The sequence below is a fragment of the Microchirus variegatus genome (assembly GCF_963457635.1).
Source record: "Microchirus variegatus genome assembly, chromosome: 5".
NCBI lineage: Eukaryota > Metazoa > Chordata > Actinopteri > Pleuronectiformes > Soleidae > Microchirus > Microchirus variegatus.
The window spans coordinates 20822057-20842816 of NC_139806.1; the positions used below are offsets into that span (position 1 = coordinate 20822057).

General features: G+C 39.6%; 3 protein-coding genes across 3 annotated transcripts; 1 reads left to right on the top strand and 2 right to left on the bottom strand.

Annotated features, from left to right (window-relative positions):
- Positions 1-959: 959 nt before the first annotated feature.
- LOC310927055 (guanine nucleotide-binding protein G(I)/G(S)/G(O) subunit gamma-5-like) lies at positions 960-3671 on the bottom strand. The gene is made up of 3 exons (XM_083889296.1): positions 3531-3671; positions 1806-1948; positions 960-1202 (listed from the first exon to the last, which is right to left on the bottom strand). Exons 1-2 carry the CDS (start codon positions 3609-3611, stop codon positions 1823-1825), a joined length of 207 nt encoding a protein of 68 aa, XP_083745422.1. The 5' UTR covers positions 3612-3671; the 3' UTR covers positions 960-1202; positions 1806-1822.
- A 1137-nt stretch (positions 3672-4808) lies between these two features.
- ssx2ipa (synovial sarcoma, X breakpoint 2 interacting protein a) lies at positions 4809-12998 on the bottom strand. The gene is made up of 14 exons (XM_083890404.1): positions 12952-12998; positions 11448-11594; positions 11079-11245; positions 10749-10958; positions 10191-10301; positions 9866-10001; positions 9661-9736; positions 9397-9577; positions 8387-8534; positions 8155-8291; positions 6202-6375; positions 5989-6106; positions 5246-5399; positions 4809-5014 (listed from the first exon to the last, which is right to left on the bottom strand). Exons 2-14 carry the CDS (start codon positions 11488-11490, stop codon positions 4870-4872), a joined length of 1800 nt encoding a protein of 599 aa, XP_083746530.1. The 5' UTR covers positions 11491-11594; positions 12952-12998; the 3' UTR covers positions 4809-4869.
- Positions 12999-15255: 2257 nt separating this feature from the next.
- On the top strand, positions 15256-17689 carry bcl10 (BCL10 immune signaling adaptor). Its single transcript, XM_083890236.1, has 3 exons — positions 15256-15385; positions 16738-17026; positions 17134-17689. The coding sequence occupies exons 1-3, from the start codon at positions 15335-15337 to the stop codon at positions 17544-17546; spliced, it is 753 nt and encodes a 250-aa protein (XP_083746362.1). The 5' UTR covers positions 15256-15334; the 3' UTR covers positions 17547-17689.
- Positions 17690-20760: the final 3071 nt, after the last annotated feature.

A 20760-nucleotide genomic window follows, 5' to 3' on the forward strand; every position in this document is an offset into this window, starting at 1 on the left:
AATAGGAGCTTTATTTGTAACTGATACATTGTTAGTCATATTTCTAATGGACTAGTAGGGAAGCTACAGATAATTATCAAAAACTAAGGCCAGTAGTGATAATAATAAATGTAAAGATTAATTTAAAGAAAAAAAGCTTATAAAAACATAAAATATTTACGGTGTTGCATTTTATTCCTATAAAATATTTAAAATACCCTCTCTGAAGAGAGGTAACAGTAATCCCTTATGTGAAATTTAAGTTTTACTTATAAAGACGAATTATAAAGTTTTATTTCTATCGACTCCTACTTCATGGGCATAACAGACCTGAAAATGATCTGCGACTAATGTTTGAATATATAAGCATAGTAAAATGATCATTTAATCATTGCTCAAGACACATAAACTCAATATTTAACTCTCCATCATTAAAAGCCCTGGGCCTGTTTGCCAGAAACAATGTGGTCACTGAGTGGTGATGTATGAGGCTTTTAATATCCAGTCTGCTGCAGTCTTGATTTGGTTTGATACTTTTGAATGAATTCCCTTGATATATAATCAACCGTTTGATTTTACCATGAAAGAAATAACAAAACATAATACGGTAGGCCTGTTTTCTACCGATTTAGTACCGGTCCCGAGATGAGGAGTAGGAAACCTCTTCAGCTGTAAAAAACACATTAAGACAGACCCTGCAGTTTATCACAAAATAAAAAAGGCAAGTGAACACAAATGTTCCAGCTGTTTTTTAACTCTTGTTTCCCATAATTTTGTATATACATAAATGTGAATAAGTCCTTACATTATGTTTTAAAACAAATATTCAAACCCTCAGTTGTCTCCCATTAGTCCCATTGCTCTAGAATTCATTGAAACTGCCTGTGGCAGCTGGATGTCACAAACAGATGAATAACAGAAACAGATGTGCCATACTTGTATAACGCTGTAGTAGGAAAGAATGTTTTTTATTCATTAAATACAAAAAAGTCATGAACAGTGATGAGTAAAATAGATCAATAGAAAAGGCACAATAATTTACTCAAAAATCACACTGTGCCATGAAAAATAAAACTGTCTTTCTTCTACTGTGGCTGAAAATAGATGGTTATCTTCCTGACGATGTGGTGTTCTACACTCAAAGAGATCCCGTGGCAGTATAATGGCTTGGCATGAGGAGCAGTGTTGAGGTCAACTTTTCCCTGTAGCATCAAAATGAAGGCCTAGAAAACAAAACAAAAAAATATGACAACAAATTACACATATAGGTAGAGTTTAACATTAATGAACTAAGTAGATTAGTTCATTCATAGCTAAGTTTTTAAATTAAGAATAGGCTTCAGCTTTGTAATGTTATGTTCAACAGCACAGCAAGAGACTTAAACGGACTCCCAAACAGTACATAGTATACTACTCTCATAATGAATTACTAATAATTTTCGTGAATAATGTGAATAAATTAAATGTATGCATTATTTGATGTAAATAATCTGTTCTGTGCATCAGCAAAGTATCAAATAATCGAACTGATATCCAACATCCACATTTTTCGCTAAATATACCATCACCATTTACATATTAGACTTTGAAACATAGTTAGAATACAAGTCTATATTGAATGAGTACATTTTGCTTGTGTGGGCTCGTGAGTTTTGAAAACAAATCACCCATATATCAAGCTTTCTATTGTGGAATAAACTAATATTATTTCAGTTGGGAGGACTAACATAATGAGTGAGTGTCCTTCCACTGTTTCCACTAGAGAAACTAATTTCTCCTCAGCTCTGCACGGTTATTTTGCTTTTGGGGTGGGAAGAGAAACTCACCAATGAACACAGTGTTTTCACAAGAAGGAGCAGACCTTCTGCGGCCTGAAGGGGTTGGTGCTGGAGGACACGCCGGTGAGCAGAGGGTCCTGCAAGGCGTTCTGAATGCAAAACTGCTGAAGGTCCGCAGCTGCCTGGGAGACCTGGTGACAAAATTGTAGTGAATCAAAATGTAAACCATGAAAACAAGACTACGTAGAGGTTGTTTAACAAGAACAGTTAAAGTGAACTTCATCTCCATGGGAACTATTTAGTCCTGTCATTCCAAAAGACTGGGTCAGGACCCACAAATGGGTTGTGGTAGATATACATTTAAAGAATGTATTCATGGCTTTTAATTAAGATTTAATTTAAAATTAAGTAACTTTTATAAAAGGAAATTGTGAATTACATATCTCTTGGAAATACCTGGTGTATCCATTTAAAATCATGACAGTATGGTAGACAAACAGTGATATTTTCTCATCTTTTAAAAAATATTTAACATAATTTGATTAATATTTGAGGTTTGAATTCAATTCAACCCCTGCTGCTATTGTTAAAAGTATTTTGTTGATTCATCACTTCTGCATCTCTAATTTTAGTGTAAATGCACTTTGAAATCTCAGAACACTGGAGTCATTTCAGTATTTCCCCATCTTTATGTACAAGGAACCGAAACAATGAGAAACTGAAATATCCTATGCCGGATATTGTGCAATTACTAAAATGGCTAACTTTTCTGATAATGGATAAACTGAGGATTTCATTTTATAATACAAACCAATGAAAGTTTGCAAAGGAGAGGTTTTGTCACATTTGCTTATGATAAACTTCTATGATTATAAACACAGATTGTTAAGGAATTGCGTGACATATCAATCATCACTCGTTATGTTTCACAAAGGCACCCAACTGCATTTAGTGCAAATGAAATTTTAGCAGTGTTTATTTGCTTTAAAATCATCCAGTTATGATAATCATCTGAATTAAAAGTGAGTTCACCAACCCATTGTTTAAATGCAGAACATAAATTAGCTGATGTGATGTGTCTGATTACATAGAAAATGTTTTGATAAGATTGACTGATTACTTAAGTACATTAATTTAGTAGTAAGACTGTGTTTTCAAAATTATATTACCATATATATTTGCACTAATGAATGTGGATTTTTTTAATCAAAAATAATGCAAACTTTATCCAGTTGAGGAACTCGGGACTGATGATTTGAAGGAACATCTGAGATCAATTTGGTTTTGTTTTGTACTGCACATACCAGAATTTCCTCAATTTTTTCATCTCAAATTAATGAACGGATTTATTTTTCGCTTCGAAATGGTGCACATTTTGCGGAATTATATATATAAAACAGTAATATGCTACATCTGCTCCGGTCGTATTGTTGTTTTCCGACTTTGAAATGTGCCCAGTTTATTTGCATTTTATTTTTCAATACAAATGTGCAACGTTTAACGAGCTTCCATCCCCAGGCCAAAAGATACACCAATTTGTAAAAAAAAAAAAAAAAATGTATTGTCTTTCTCAGATGTTTCTGGCAATCTGACCTCAACATTGAGACAGAATGACTTTTCTCAACAACGCCCTGTTTCCTGCGCCTGTTGACTCGGCTAACTACACATCTTGATGCTGTAGTGCTAGCTTCTAACACAAGCTAGCGCTGTTAGCAAGTCGTGCTAACGGTCGACATTTATCCTTATGAATCCACAGAGAAAAACAACAATTACCTTCACTCTGTTTATGCTCGCCTCCAAACGCAGCTGCTGTACGACTTTTTTCATGGCTACAAGGTTTGAAGAACCCGACATTTTCGAGTTTTTTTTGCTTGGTTGTGAAAAAACTAACGGCGGGCGGGCGGTGGGAGTGGAGTAGATGCGGAGACAAAAGCTAGAACATGATCACTTCCGGATTCCGGTGTTATGCCGAATACTGCGTGCCTGTCGAGAATTGCATGCCTCTGACGGGAACGCGCACGGCTGAAGCTTTACTCTATAAAATGTTTTGTTATACAAGTGTGTAACAAGCTTTTCTACAGGTGCTGGAAAATGGACGCCCCCATTAATTGTCATAAGAAGCATTAGGTTCTCGAAGTACAATGCTTTCCGATTCAGCTGTGCGCGTTCCCGTCAGAGGTATACAATTCTTGGCAAAACACCGGTCTGCACTGCTCACTGACACACACCAGACGGCGCCCCAAACACGGAGGAAAAAAACATTTCAATAAAAATCTCTTTATTGTTCTGTTAGACCATCAGGCTACATCAATGCGATTATAAAGTAAACATGTATTTCAATTAAAACGCATTATACATAAGGATTAAATTAACTTCAAACAATCCATACGGTCTCTACTAAGAAGACTTTAACTCCACTTATTCAAACATGTACTTGGTTGACGCTCTCTCCATGAATATAGCTTAAAATCTCAAAACAAGTGCTATTTTGTTTGAAAAGAGAAAATAAATTAACAATGACAGGTTAATTACACCCAATGTATACTCCATCACTCAACACTTTTGATTAATTGACACTTAAGTTGCACAACGTTTTGAAATCATGCACCAACAAACGGTTTCCCCGTTATCCATGTGTATTCACACACCCTCAGCTGGCTCTTTTCATTGCCAGTTTATCATCCTGATTGATATCATTAGCTTGTTTATTTATATCCATGTATGAGATACTTTTTTTGATATATATATTATAAAATGAAGACATTGTTGATATAAATGAGGAAGAAAAGATTGTGAATTTACCATTAAGAGGACAACAGAGGTGGTCAGCAGACAGAGAAGCAGTGAGCAACTTTTTTCTTTTGTCCTTTTCTGTTTCTCTACAAATTTAAAAATGTCTTGCAAAAAAGTATGATTGAGCTTTAAAGTGCTTACTTGTTTGATCAGCTTTGGTGAATTGAGTATTTATCCTTGTCCACAACAAAGCAACATAGAAAGATAATGTTGCAAATCAAGAGTTCATCAGAGGTGATGGAATTTAGCAGATGACTGATGCTCAAGTCCACCACAGTCACATTTTCTTCTGGTCAAAAAAAAAGGCACAGAGTGTTCTTTAAATGAGGTTGTTTTCATCTTCACCCAGAGAAAAGATACTCAGGTCTCCACATCGAACTCTGTTTTTTGACTTTCCACATGAGTCTTCCTCTTCAGTGGCGCCGGACTCATGCCAGCGTCCTCGATTTGAACGTCTGGAGCAACTGCAATGCGAAAATACAGATTTGAATTTTTTAATTAAATGTGTGGCAGTGTCAAGATATTCACACAGTGCTACCGCCCGAAACTAGGGAAAAGCCATAACGGTTTCATGTTTAATTTTTAGCTGAGCACTGCACACGTCAAAGTCCAACACTGCCAACATTACAAGGAAACAAAGCTTAACTTCGTTTAACTAACTAAATACAGACAGACAGCACATGACTGAATAATACCTGCTGTCGGGCAAAAGGCGGAGTGTCCGGTAAAGTTCGGTTGTGGATGGCACAGCAGCACTTTGTGTTGGTTTGGGAGTGGAGAATGTAGCGTAGGTTGATGATTTGGTCTTTTCAGCTTTAGCGGAAGCCATCCTCATCTCTGGCTCACTTCCTGCAATGCAAACAATATTGTAAATGATGTGATCCTCAATCACAATATCAAGTTGTATTTACACAGATTGGAAAACATGTTAAAACACACTTTCAGTTCTTCCTCATAATAATAATAATAATAATAATACTAAATATAACAGAAAAAATGTCTGTCAGTCACAAAAATAAAACAACCAGCAAGGTTTATTGATCAAATCTCAAAAATATCCACCAGGTAAAAATGTGAAAAAAAACAAAAAACAACAACATGGTGTATTTTGTTCCATGACAGATTTGTGGTTTTAAACGGCTGTAAAATAATGTAATCAATCATTATTATTCTTTATTAAATGGATTCCACTGTGGTATCATCAGAGCATCATATTCATAATTATTGATTAGTTGTTGGTCTATAAAATTCCAGAAAATGTTAATCGCCAATTCCCAAACCTCACAATGACGTTCTCAAACAGTTTTAATAATTTCTTTGTTATATGAAGCAAAGAAACCGAGTAATCAATTATCTAAATCATTGATTATTAACTTGGAAATGTATACATTGTTGCGGTCCTGATATTAATGTCTTTCATGTTATTTTTCAAACTTACTGATTGATATGGCACTTTGACCATCAGATGAGGAACATCGCCGGCGTTCTAGAAATGGAGTCATGTTAAAAAACTGATTCTTGAGCCAAGAAGCACGGTCCTCCTCAAAGGACTTTTTCTGTGAAACACACACACAAAATCAACAATCGCAACGGCCACAGTTTATGCTGAATACAATGATGTTCAGGGCAGCGGAAGAAAGGACTCCAGTACCTCTCGCCCCAGGCGAATAGCAGCCTCTGTGAAGGTTTTTCTCTCCCTTTCAAAGTTTCTCTTCTGTTCCTCAAAGAGCCTCCATTCCTCTTTGAGGCGCTCCTTCTCCTCCAGGGTGTAGCAGTCATTCAGAAGAGCGGCAGTCTCGTCATCGAATGATGTGTTCAGTTGTTGCTGCGAAGGAGAGAGCGAGATGCACATTTGTATTATAAAACAAATCGCTGTTTGAACGAGTGCATATCATCTTAGAAACAACCACTACGGCATCATGACATTGTTTTCCCAACATTACTTCATACACCATTGCTCTCCTTTACCAGAGCATTTTCTCCTCCCTCTTCCATTCCTTGCTCTCTCATGAAGGCATGGCTCCAGTAAATAGTGGGGTGCAGTAGATTTCTTGGCATTAAATAAAAAAATCTATGGTTGCCAAAGCATTTCTTCACACATGTATGCATTAATTTTGAATGTAAACCTGTCCCACATAAACTGATCTTCTTACACGTTTCTATCAGTCATTGAGAGGTCTCTCCTGTTGTGACAAGCATATACATATTCAGCAGACAGAATAGCTGCTAGCCCTTGATTGAGCATAATCTGTAGGGGATTCTTTTTTCTTCAGGGACAATTTACAATTTGCTTTCTAAACTCTTCATGATAGGAGATTTGTGGGGCTAACTTTTCACAGTCGAGGAGGAAATGCATCCGTTTTCACCTCCTGCCACTGCAATATGATTCATAATTGCTGTCATTTTCACAAAAAAAACATGTCCAAATCATAACTTGAAGGTCTGACAACAATCAAAACACATTTTCTCATCTTAAGGGCAAGATTATGGGGCCAGTGAATTCCTGCAGCACTGCACAATTTCACCATAATGCCATCTTGTCGCACATTTGGTCTTTATCAAATAGTTGATTTCGAGTTTGCACCTGGCCATAGTGTGATTGTGATCATTTTGCAATTCATTGTGCAGCCCTATTGAGCGGTGCTTCTTTTCAATAAAAATGGGCATACATTGACCCTGACCAGACCAAAAATATATAATGTATAACATAAGCTATCCCCCAAACCCAACTTTGAAAACATTCAATAAAGTAGACAATTGCTCACATACCTTTAACTGTGATTTAGTCCCAATCAGAAGCTTCTCCTTTATTTTAAAACTGTTTACTGGCACTGACTCTCTCGTTAAGCCCAATTTATACTCCTGCCCTCTGCGTCATCCCCGACCGCACAAAATATTTTTTAAGTGTCTGTCACTCCATCAAGGGACAACGGAGACAGCAAGGGCTGCGATTGGTCCTCAGGACAGACCGAGCTAACACTGCTCTGTGCCGGCCACTGTGCGCACCGAGCGTCCACAGAGGCGGAGCTGATCACTGCCAACAACATCGCTGCCAGACTATAAATACCGCAACCGTGAATTAGTGAACACACACACAGCACACAGTGAGGTGAAGTACAAACTAACCCGGAGCAGTGAGCTGCCTGCATTCAGCGGCGCTCGGGGAGCAGTGAGGGGGTTAGGTGCCTTGCTCAGGGGCACTTCAGCCGCGGACTGGTCGGGGATCGAACCGGCTACCTTGCTGTCCTAACCACTAGGCCACAGCTGCCCCCAAATCTTAATATACACAGCACATGTTTAGACTCTAAATTGCTAATTTCTCGCCTCAAATTATCTTAAAACTGCATTCCGTGACACAGAAAAGTGAGAAATGGCCACTGTTTCAACAACAACAGTCTTTCTCTCTCGGACGCCATTGCTCAATGTAGCCAAAAGCACAACAACCTTGCCACCCCTACTGATCGGGCGGGAAATTGCAGTGCGTATCCGGCACCACCGCAGAAGTATGAAGGCTCGAGGGGTCTCCGTTGTTACGCAGTCGAAGAAGTATAATGTGGGCTTTACCTCTGCCAAGGAGGTTAATTTTGAATGAACTGACACTGACCTGGAGGAGTTGTTGTTGTGCATGAATGAACTCTTTGCACTGTTGGACTTCACACCTCATCCTCTCCATTTCAGACTCATGGGTCTCCACTGGTATCACCTCTTTATTGGATTCCAGTCGATTCTGTGCTTGAGAAGCTAGGCAGAAAAAAATATCATGGTTTAGAGCATGTGCTGTATATACATATTTAATAACTACAGTATTACAAGTTATGCAACAGTGTTGCGTTTACCTTGATTGTCTAACTTCTCCATGTGGTTCCTCAGTTTCCTCCACTGTTGGCGGATGCTGTTGGTGAGCTGCTCCTTGGCGTGCTCACATGACTGGTCCAGTGTCTCTCTGCTAGAGTCTCCCGTCTTCTCCTCCCCATCTGAATCTGCCTGAGAACAACACCACAAAAATGTCTAAATTCTCAATATGCAACATCCTTTGTCATTCAGTCTGAGAATGTGGTCAGAAAATTAGCGTTTTTTACGTTCTACGGTCATCCCATCACTTCAGATATCAACGTGGTTGAACTCTTATTGGCCGCGTTTCCCAGATTTGTTAAGAGGCTCTTAATGCTAAGATCTTCTTTGGAGCGCTCTTAAGAACGCTGTGAAAGAAGAACGCGTTTCCCAGAGTCGCTCTTAGCTTAAGAAGATCTTTCACTAAGAAGGAAACCTAAGATCGAGCTGACCCACTCTTAACAGCCTTCTTAGCGATCAAATGTTCAGTGATCATAGCCGCTAGGGGCGTCTAGATTTCTAGGCTACAGTGATCAAGCCGCATCAGGGACATTTATATCCTCCACTTTTTGAAATAATAAAACAATGTTCAATGTTGAAATGCGCTCATAGCTGTGGAGCACTGGCCCAAGAAACATAGGCTAATAGTAGAGAAGAAAAAACTGTTATTGAAATACGCGTTTATGAGTTTATAGTACTACACATAAAATTATAATAATAATAATAATATAATATAATATAATTCCTCACTTTCTGAGAGGCCCTCGTCCCCCTCAACATCAATGCCCCCTGTGATGCCTTCAGAGGCCGTCTTCCCGATTATGGACAGGACTTTCTCTTCATCGTGAGTGAGGGTCGTCCCACCCGGTGCTCCACCACCCGTGCCCATGGCTTCCCTCCTCACCTGGGTACTCTTCTTCTTGGTCTGGCTTTGGAATTCCCGCCACTTCTTTCGCACAGCACCCCAGGCGCCCATTGTCAGTTCGTAATGTGAGAAATAAAGTGATGAGAATACCTGTTCGTGGCTTTCATCAGCAGTGGCTCCTCTGGCAGGAAGCTGACGTGGACTTAGAATATGCATCATCTCCTTCTTCATCTGCTGTAGCACTTTCTTAAGCTCAGCATTCTCTACCATCAAGGACCTCTGACTTGCCTCGTAGTCACTGAGCAAGGACTTGTACATCTCACCCTCGTGGCTGCGAGGAGCAATTTACAGATAATGCAATTGACGTTGCACATTCTACAAACTCTGTTTCTCTCTATGGGGTTTCTATTATACCTAGCTGTCGCTTTCGCCGTCTTCCAGTGGCTCCTTTTCCCATCCGACCGTCCCAAGCAATTCAGCAAATCAAGGGCTAAAAAAAAAAAACAAGCAAAAATATGTTATATTTCCAGAATAAAAGATGTGATGTAGGAAATGAATGGCATTTGATCATCCTTTACATCTTGCACCAATGTATATAGAACTTAAGATGCATGCTTACCTAATTTTTTGTCCCTTCTGTCCACCAGTAGTTGACTGAGACGTTCCTTGAGCTTTGCAGCTTCTCGCTCTTTTCTCTTGGCATCATGATTGTACTGACAAGCACGGCTGGCTATGATACTTTGGAGCTTCTGAACCTGCAAAGTAAAATAGAATTGTGTGAGTTTCTCAGGCTTCTGCATAGTCACGTAGCTCCTCCTGGCTCCTAGTTGACTCATCTTTCATCTTGTGACTGTACTGATAGATGTGCCTTTGAATTTCCCCCTCAGCACAAATGAAGATTTCTGAATTTAAATTTAGACACTACTAAATTTTGTTTCATGTACCTCATCTTTTTCAGTTTTCAAGCAGCTCTGCAAAGTCTTGATTTTGAGTTGTAGCTGCCTCTCTGTCTCATGGAGACCAGACTTCTCCCTTATTGACAGTTCCAACTGATCCTGAAAGAAAATATGCACAACTATTATGACACAGTGCACAGTGCAATGGGGATACTATGTACAAGAAAGCTACAATAATAGAATGCTGAGCAAAACTACGTCCTTAAGAGGATATACTATCTGAGGACTTATTAAGACAGACTATAAATATAACAACATTGCAGTTTGTAACTTCCTCTGGAATAAAATGAAAATGTGTGTTCTTAACGTGTAAAACTAATGTGCCCACTGTATCATTCCTAACTCCATTTTACTGTAGGAATCATATCATTGACTCTTTCTTTGGTGGATTACTGAGAAGTAGTATGCATCTCCTAGAGATAATGAAAATATATTTCATTGCTATTCAAAATATTAGGAATGCGAGAAAAGATGCATCGCTGTCAAGACAACATACAGATCATAGTCTGAAAGTAGTAACCCAGAGACACCACTCATCTTACATGCCTTCAGTCTGGAATTGTTCATCTGTATATGTTCCAAGGTGCTGGATCTTTTTAGCTGGTCATTCTCCAGCTCCTCTAAATTGCACATATTTCGCCTGTGAATCTGCAGCAGCTCGTACATGGCATTCAGAGCTGGAACTGTGTTCAGGGCGTCTCCGCCTGGTGACCTGGCCTCAATATATGTGGAAGAGAGGCCCAGTGAGGCAAGCTCCTGTAAGAGAAAGGACAACTGTCACTGTCCTGGTTTTGTAGTGAACCACATCGAAGATCAAACCAAATGTGAAGCGTGTAAATAACAGTGGGTTTACTAAACCTGGGCATTTTTACATACCTGATTGATGTATAAAATGCACTGAGGAATATTATCCTCAGTGCAAAAGGCACTTATCACATTGTAGGAGCTTTTGGACAGTGGCACGGAGGAGTACATTGACACAAGATTGTTCGGTCTGAAGGGAGACATTGTCACATGTGATATGCTTGAGATCTCATAATTTCCTAAAACACAAAAAACAAACACGGAGATTATGGAAAGAATACATGTACTACATTGAGGTTTACTATTGGGAGGCTTGAATTAGGTTACTGTTCCAAAATGAGGACATAAATTGGGCCACCTCTAGCAGATCCCAAAAAAGCACAGCCGACAGGTCTTTCAATATTCACAGTATTCTGCCAGACAAAGAAAAGACAAACTTACCTATAGACATCTCTCTTGGCACACTTGTCCACGACTCTCCCATATCATCGACGCATGAAGACACAAGGATGTGAATTCATGAGTTAGCAATGAGGATGTGGATTGTCAGCCAGGCAGTGGATCGGGGGCTCACTCTGGAACAGAGCCCTGCAGTGAAGCATCAAACCATGAGTTCAAATCAGCGAGAGATAATCTGGGCCACAGCTTTGCCCACACAGGATTACCGGACAATTGTGTGCTGGTGAGGGATATATTGTGGTGCAAGAAGGCCCTCCTATTGGCTGCCTGCATCTAACGGGGTAGTAAGATAATCTCTGCTAGAGTTTGAGAAACAATTGTAAGAAACTAAATTTGAGAGTGTGCATTTATGGTTTAGACTTTGTTACATCCAGGTTAATGTTATCATCTTAAAAAGCTGTGGGGAAACAAGCTGAACCAGATATCTATATATCCTCCCCTCCCACTACTTTATCATGCATGTTTTCAGACTCTCAAGCACATTGTATTGAACAAAAGAGGAACACTTTCGAGTCTTGTTCAGTTATACAGCTACTACAGTGAATGGTGTCATGTTGGTGGGCCCAAAGCAACCAGTCAACACGAGGAAAACGCCTGCTTTCCTGATGCTGCCTCACAGCAAACTCTCCAATGGTGTTATCTCGCAAACCAGAAAACACACTCACAAACTGTTTTATCAGACTCCTACACCCACAGGGTAATCACTTTTCATTCAGATGCACCACAAAATATTTCTCAAATAAAAAGTACAGACACCTCCCCACATTCAATATTAACTATAACAAATTACAAATAAGAAAAAAATCAAGAACCAGGGTTAAAGGAGAATACAACTTACAATCAGCTGCATGGTGCTAAATAAGTAGACCTGAAATTATCATTAAGCAAATTAAATGAGGAGCCATTGATTAATGATAAATGAGCACACACGAAATGAGAAGGAACGAAAGATAAATTAAGTAAATACTAGCAATTAAGAGAAGTGTGCTTCAGCTAATTTGTAGTGGATTTACCATCACGTTACTCATTGACATTTCAAGGACTACAATGATTCCAAGCACGATTCGCTAATGTTAGCTTGTTTGCTAAGTTATAAGGTCGCGCAGAAATAATGAACAAAATGACTAATTAAATGATAACAAACACGATAAGCCTGAGTTGGGTGACTCAGTCAAACGGTGCTGGTCTGTTGTGTGACATGAATGAGTCTCTGGCACAGTTTATTTCACCCAAACATACAAACGGAGCACACGTTCCTGCGTTTGCTGCTGTAGCGTCGTCGTTATTGCTAACCTGGATAACGCTCCCGGCGGAGGCGATAAATGGGTCAAACTCAACCCGACAGACAGAGAGTGGCAATAAGTTGGAAAACATGTAGCTATAACCTAAGAAATCACTCATTCTCCCCCCCAAAAAACAATAGTAAAGCCCGTGTCGAGCTTAGTTGTCATCATTTGCATGGCTACACCGACGGAAGAAACCTCACCTGTTTCTCGGAGGTGAACTCAGGATCCAGCTGCAGCTGCCTGTGTTGTTTCTCAAGTCCCGTCCCAGACTCTGTGCTCACCAAACGCTAACGTTATTGGAGGCGGAGTTGCTCGGCAACCAGCACGTGAGCCGTGTATTGGTTTTGAGCGCCGTTTCGCCCCGCCCTGAAGCAAATGATACGCCGAATGATTACCGTAAAAAGGTGACGCAGCATTTTAACGCCCTCCTTACAACAATTTTTACGGTAAAAAAAAAAATCATGTGGTTTTCAAAATAAAACACCAATAGCACTATACGTTCGTCTGAGGGCACGTTTGAAAGCACGTCTGAAATAGAAATCCTTACACTTTCAGAGACGAGAATTCTCAATAAGTTCTGAACAAGACTGATAAAGTTGTGTTCAACACCATTAATATCTATGAGTGCACTGGAAATAATACACTTTTACAACAAGGCAAAGTCTGCAAAACTGTGCTTCTGCGGAAAGTGGTCATAAAATGTTCAAAATGACCGCTAGAGGGCCCTCCCATATTTGAATAGGATAAATTTAAGCCCTCGCTGAATGTTGCAAAATCAATTCCCGGACATTATTTGCAATCCTTTTCATAAGATTGTATTAAACAACACATACAGACTGGTTCATTATGAACAATAGCACTGGCCATGATTTACGTTGTGAATTAGTTCCCAATAGTTTGTATTTAAAAATTGGATGCCAGACAGTTATAAGTATGCATACATAATGAATAAACTTACAGAAAAAAAAACATGGGTGCAGTAATGACTCTTCTAAGAGACTCCTAAGGCCTTACAGGTTAAGCATGGCCAGGTCATGGTTACGCTGAACATCTCTGGAGTTGGTTTCTGAGAGCTGCTCAAATAAAAAAAAAGATGCACGAGTAAACCTCCCAGCAGTATGACACTTATCACATACACAGAAGGGACACAGAGAAATATAATTTAGACGTGATATATATTTATATATACTTGACCAATGTACACCTCTAAATTCCTAGACATATATATAGACCCAGGGTCTCATTTACAAGAGAGACCTGTTCCAGGTAGGCAGCAACAAAACACAAAGTTACAGACTAACTAAACATACAGGAGACACAACACAGAACACAGACATTAAAGTGGTATAGTGCAAAGAAGAATTGGACTGGTTAGGTACATGTGCAGACCCCCACAGACTGTCTCATCAGCCTTCCGACAAGCAATTTGAAGTCCCCTAAAGGAATAAAGCTGGACAGCTTCAGCATCTGCTGGAGCATGTTCCAGGTTGCAGGCGCAGCGTAGGAGAACACCTTCTTGCCAAGTTCCGTACGGACTGACGAGATGGCAAACGAGACTATAAAACAAATTAATTTTTTTGTAACACAGAACGAGAATCTCTTACACACTTATTATTCTATTGTACATACTCAAATTAATAGTATTTCATCTGAAAAATTATGTATTGTGTAAAACCAAGACAAATATTTAAGTAGCTGCAAAATTGCTATTATTTAAGTCGAAGGAAAATCTTTGATTTTGTTTTAAATGTGTTAATCTTGTATGGTAAATCTCAAATGTAAGTTGATAAAGGTTTCTCCCAACTTCATTACCTTTCTACACAGTTTGAGGATTATATTAACTGAAACTGTGAATCATAATTGTACTGTCTTTGTAAGAGAATAAACACATCGTTTTGTTGTTGTTGTTTTTTCATATCTTTTGTTTTGTTCTCTTCTTTCGTTTTAATTTGGACCTTCAAGCGTTAATGTTGTATCTGGTCTTTGCAATATTATCTAGTCATTCAATTATGTATTAGTATCTGTTACATAATACAGTCAAGGAATACATGCTGTTATGTTTCTTTGTTTGTTATCAATAAAGTTTGAGAAAAGGGAAAGGCGGAGTGTCGTCATAGCAGCGCCACTCGGTGGACACCACCAGTATAGCTCTTCACATGTATGATAAACTTTTAACACTTTACGTGAAAACACCGCGTGTTTGAGTGATTTAGTTGTTTGAACTCGGTCAACGCGACAGAGACGTTGACTTTTGACTCACAAATATTTGGATAAATTATATATGAGTGAGAAACTGGCGACGCGCTCTGGTTTTCCTCTCGTGTTGACGTAAAACCTCGATTCAATCAGGAAGTCCGGGTTTGTGATTTTTTTTTTTTTTACTCGGTTCTTGAAAGAGTAAACTCGAATCATACTGGTGGACACGCCGCCTTTAAATCCCATATAATGAAGAGCCGGATTGGTAAAATGACACATTTTAGTTTACCGATGTAGTTTACCTCATTGTTACTTACGCGTTGACTTATTTTTGGCCGTCATTCGTCACCCGGAACACCTGAATTTGCACTTTGCGAGGTGAGAGGGATGGATGTTCCCCATCTCACTGAAGATGAAATGGCAGAAATTAAAAAGGACGTGAGTATGGTTTGAAAAAAACAACAACACCCCGCCTATATAATTATGATTAAAAATAGCCTTGGAATAAAGTCATGTGTGTGGAAAATGTAGATAATATTTTTTGAGAGTTGAATTGTATACTTTGGCCTGTGGAAGGAGGAAATAAACCACCACTCCCGCTGAGTGAACCACATCAACCAAAACCAATTCAGTCTGTACCAACCCTCACACGAGTAACGTGAGTTGTATTTATTTAATTGTAAGGGGTCAGCTTGTCTAGTAAAATAAGATTCATTTAACCAGAGACTATTTGATTTACAGTGAAAACAGGTGGAATCTACTGATTGTGATGAGGCTCTAACAATCTTGTTTAAAGGTCCAGTGTGTAACATTTAGGAGCGTTTATTAGGAGAAACCGAATATAGTACCCATAAGAGTGTTTGTAGAAATGTAAAATAGCTTTATAGCTTTTGCACGCCATGTTTCTACAGCAGCCCAGATGGACAAACCACATGGACAAACAAATGGGGGTAATGACAGAGAGAGAGGGTAGAATGATCACTGTGTTTACATGCATGTTAAAAGTCAGATTTTAGTCGGACTAAGACAATAATAATTTTTTTTGTGTTGTTTTTTTAGTCGTACAAACACGTTAGTATGACTAAAATTGAGCTAGTCTTAGTCAGACTAACATACCTTAGTCAGACTTGGCGTTCTGCGCATGGACCAAAATTTCCTCCCCGGTCTTTGACCTGGAAGTAGAAGAAGTAGACGTATAAACTGCAGTTATGAACTAACAACAAACATGATGGCACAATTAATGTACAGTAGGTATGAAACATATAGAACCACAGCACTATCCATCTCGCTGTAACTGATTCAGTACACACTAGCCTATAGAGTAATACAGTACTGTACCGTACAGTACACTTCTGGAGGCGGAGTCAGACGTGCATGGCCAATAAATCGATTTTCTCCTCCACATGTATGATCATACTGTGCAAGTTGTCCGATTGCCTGTCTTAGTTGGACTACATCCTGAACTCGATTAAACTGTGCATGGAAATGTACTGAGTGTTTACATCCTTACACACCAGAACTTTAAGCTGCCGAGATGGTGCAGTGTAGGCCTGAAAACAAACCCCTTTGAAATCATAATCATTTGACAAGCACAACTAGTAAATTGCAGAGTGTGCATTTGACGTTTTTAAAGGGAAGCTGATTATGCAAACAAGGAAAACTTCATTCTTTCTGGTATGCAAAGGCTACTGTAGTTTCCTGACTCGCTTGGAAAAGGCAGTGTTTAAAGACCTTGGCAGCTCACTTTCATCTCCCTTTGCCTCTTGAACATGACTTCTGTGGATTTTCAGGTGCTGACCAGACTGCGACACTACCTCTGTGACAAGATCAGGGCTGAGCGTCACCTCGACTACCTGCGCTCTCGCAGGATCCTGACGCGGGATGATGCAGAGGACATTAGCTGCCGGACCACACAGACCAAAAGGACGGCCACGTTGCTAGACATCCTTGCTGAAAACCCCCGGGGCCTGGATGCCTTGATTGACTCCATCAGGGAGATGCGCACACAAAACTTCATTATCACCAAGATCACAGATGAGGTTCAAAAGGCCAAAAATGAGAAGATTGCGTCTCTCAGAGGTAAAACGGCCGAATCATCATAAAGCCTGTTGTCAAAAATCAAATCCATGTTCTCGATGCATTCATTCTGATTCTCTTCCCTCTCCCTCTCTATCACTCTACACCAGATGCTTGCAGTTCCTCATCTGAGAGTAACCTCAGCTCTCTTAGCACAACCAGTGACCTCCCAACATCGTTTTCAAATAACTCCACTATGCTTTTCCACCCAGAGGGAGAACAGAGCTCCTCATCCACCGCCTCAGACGTTGCAGGCTCACTTAATCTGCCGTCATTACAGAAAGGTGGAGACCTGTCCTCTGTGGCAAGTGCTAGCGCCCCTGTAGTGTCCTCCTCAACCTCTTCCAGCCTCCCAAGGCCCGGGGACCCCGGAGCTCCCCCGCTGCCGGATGAAGTGGTGGTAGAATCTCCCTCCAGCATAGATGTGGCATCACCGGGTTGCACCAGTAGTGGAGGTGACCCAAATTTTCAGCCCCTGCGGTCGCGCTCGCTCACTCCGACGTCCCAGAAGAACATCTTTTAAATTCTCACCTGAAGGACCCTGTTTAGACCTGGTATTAACATCTACCGTAGGTGATCTGATCATGTCCAGCTCACACAAAGTACAGTGTAAGTGCACTTGAATGTTTCCTCAAATCCCATGATAAAAACCACATGGTGCTCACATTTGTTAGTTTCACAGTATTTCTCATCTATTTGCCAATCTCTGTTAAAAGCTCACACACACACACACACACCAACACATATGCTGTGTCCCAATTAATGGGCTGGAGAGAGAGTTGACCTGGAAGTCAGGCACTGTGAAATGAAATGCTCCAGTTTACCCACCCCGCACTGGTTACACCACCAATCTTCCTTCCTTGTCTTCTAATAAATTGGTGGTACACTACACTTACCGGTTATGTCACCAATTCTTCCCCCTCCAAAACCCTCTAGGCCTCTCATTAACCCATACTTACCAAAACAACGCCAAAAAAAATGTGAAATATATATATTTTTTAGTCATAGTTGTAGAACTCGTTCCAAGCTGTATATCGACTATCTGCAGTCTTGCTTGTTTTGGAATGATCTGCCACTGGTGCGCAAAGAATTCTGGGATATGGTTGTCTGTGAAGGATCCACCAGACAAATCCTTTGTCAGCCATGTGTGTCAGCAGCATTCGCAGGAGATGACGAAGTCCATTTGAAATGGGACAGCCTACATCGCTGCACTGTGACACATTTTGACGACACTTGGTCGACGAAGCCACAGTCCAGAGGATCCAGCCCGTTAAAAGGGACACAGCTACTCTGAGAAACATGCTGTGAACATATCTGTGGTGTCATACTCCTCAAAAACATTATTTTGTTCTTGCAAACAGTCATAATGCCAGGGTGTCTTTGAAAGAGTGGTGGGGGAGCTCAGATCTGAGCAACTGCAGTCACAGAGGACACATCCAGACCGTGTTTTGAGGCCAAGTGTGAAGTGACGTACTTGTTGCTATCCACATGTGATTGGATCAGGAGGATGACTGTTAATACCAGGTCTGAAAAAGGCCAAGAAGACCGTTTTCACTTATTAAAGGGGACAAGCTCATTGTCATAAACCACTAAACTCTACACAAACTCTCAGTTTGTGTTTTTTAGTGTTGCTCCTGCCTGTGATTAGGCAGTTTGTGAGATATTAATGATACAGATTATCACTATACCAATCAGCTCTGTGGAGAGAACTGTGAGACATGCCTTGTGTGCTTAGGGTTAGTAAGAGGCCAAATAAAACTCTAGTTTTTATATATATGTTATTATAGTTTATATATATCGGCTACTGGATGTGAATATGTTTATAATGAGCTGCTGCCTGTGCATTTTCTATCATCAACATTAAAGTGGGTACTCAAAATACATCGAGTTTCACTTCCCATGTATTATGAGTGGAGGAAATGTCACACCCATCTCTGTGACGCATGCAGTGGATTGATGACTTGTGCATGCACTTAGCATTCATTTTATTAGGTACACATGGTAACACTTGTCAGGATTATGTATGTACTAAAGGTCTTCTGTATGAAATAATCAGTCTCACAAAAAGGTAGGGATAGGTAGGGAATATCCCTATTAAACGTTCATGCTACAGTGATATTCTACCATGAAAGCAGGTCATTTAGGTAGAAGGATGCAATGGTGATTTCTTTATCTCAAACAAGAGCTGACAACAGTAGTGACAACACCACAACAAAAAATCTCAATGTCTCAATAACTTGATCAGTTTTAAAGTGTTGTCTCGGTCTGAAAATTTGAACATCACGATGGAGACGACTGAACACAAATTGTCATTGAGCAAGAACTTTTAGTGGTTCAATAACAATGTAACCACTACATCAGACGGTTGTTGTGATTTTTGCAGTTAATCACCTTGTTTGAGAACAGCATGTTATTCAATATGTACTGAAACACTGAACGATTGGATGTGTGCATTCTAAAGTTTAGAGAAGGTTAACTTCAGTTCACCTGTAATTGTTATAGTGCAGGTGCATTCTGAAATTTAATCCAAAAGCCAAACATCCCTAACTTTTTGTGAGTAGTGTATAACATGAACAGATCCTACAACCCTCGACTTGATTGCTTTCATGTAAAATGTTCAAAACAGTAAGTTTTTACTGTACTTTTAGGGGTTAGGGTTAGTAAATGGTAAAATTCGAAATAAAATGAACTTTGACCATAAAGAAGGGTCAATTTTTGTTGTTATTAGCATTAGAGATACAGTAGTTTACACAAAATGTTAATTTTGATCATTGGAGGCCTGTGTAAAAATCTTTAGCTGTGCTTGTTCTGTAACTGGGAGCTCACTCTTTGTTTTGGAAAAACTGGAAATGCTTAAACTGACGCAGACGGATGACAGTCATCGTGGTGAAGGCTGGTGACTGCAGTGACTGTCTCATCCTCACAGACGGCAGCCTTTGTCAGATTAGAGGCTCCGCGGCTCACAGGTGTACAACACGTGTCAGCAGGTAATTCATGCCTTTGTTTTGACTTATCCTCAAACCTTTGTCTGTATTATACATAAATTAGAAAGGATTAAATGTAACAATGTAATTACAAAACATGCTGTTTTAAGATTTAAATGTGTGCTATATTCAGTGGTTGAAGTTTTTTTTTATTTCCTATCTCCTTTATGTTTACCATTTTGGTAACAATTTACAGCAGCAACATGGTAATATCAGAATCAGAATACTTTATTTATGCCTGGGGGGGAATTGTATGTTAACAGATAATGCAGATTTCTTTGTAATTAAAATTGTAATTTGTGCTAATAAGGAGATGCCATATGATTTGTAAAATAGTACTATATAACAAAGTCATCCTCTCGTATGTCCCACTTTTCAGCATGACTAAGCTTTCTTTGGTGATTACTGCTAGAATAGGGCGATAGTACCATAATATTACTTCCCAATTACAAAATCATGACCATAATATTACAGCACATATACCATATTGTTACTGTAGTTAAGTTTGCCACTGTTTGTAGTTTAGTTTAATTTGTGATGAGATGACACGACAGGATATACATGTGGACACAGACACAGAGTGAAGGTAGTCGCCTTGTGCAGGAGAACCAGTTTGATAGACATCAGAATGACTGGAATGAATAAACACCTTCTCTTTTACCTCTCGACTCCTTTCTGGTGCACGAATAACGTGACAATGAACACATAACTAAAGCAACACTACTGCAGTTGTGTATTGTGCACTTCAGTGTC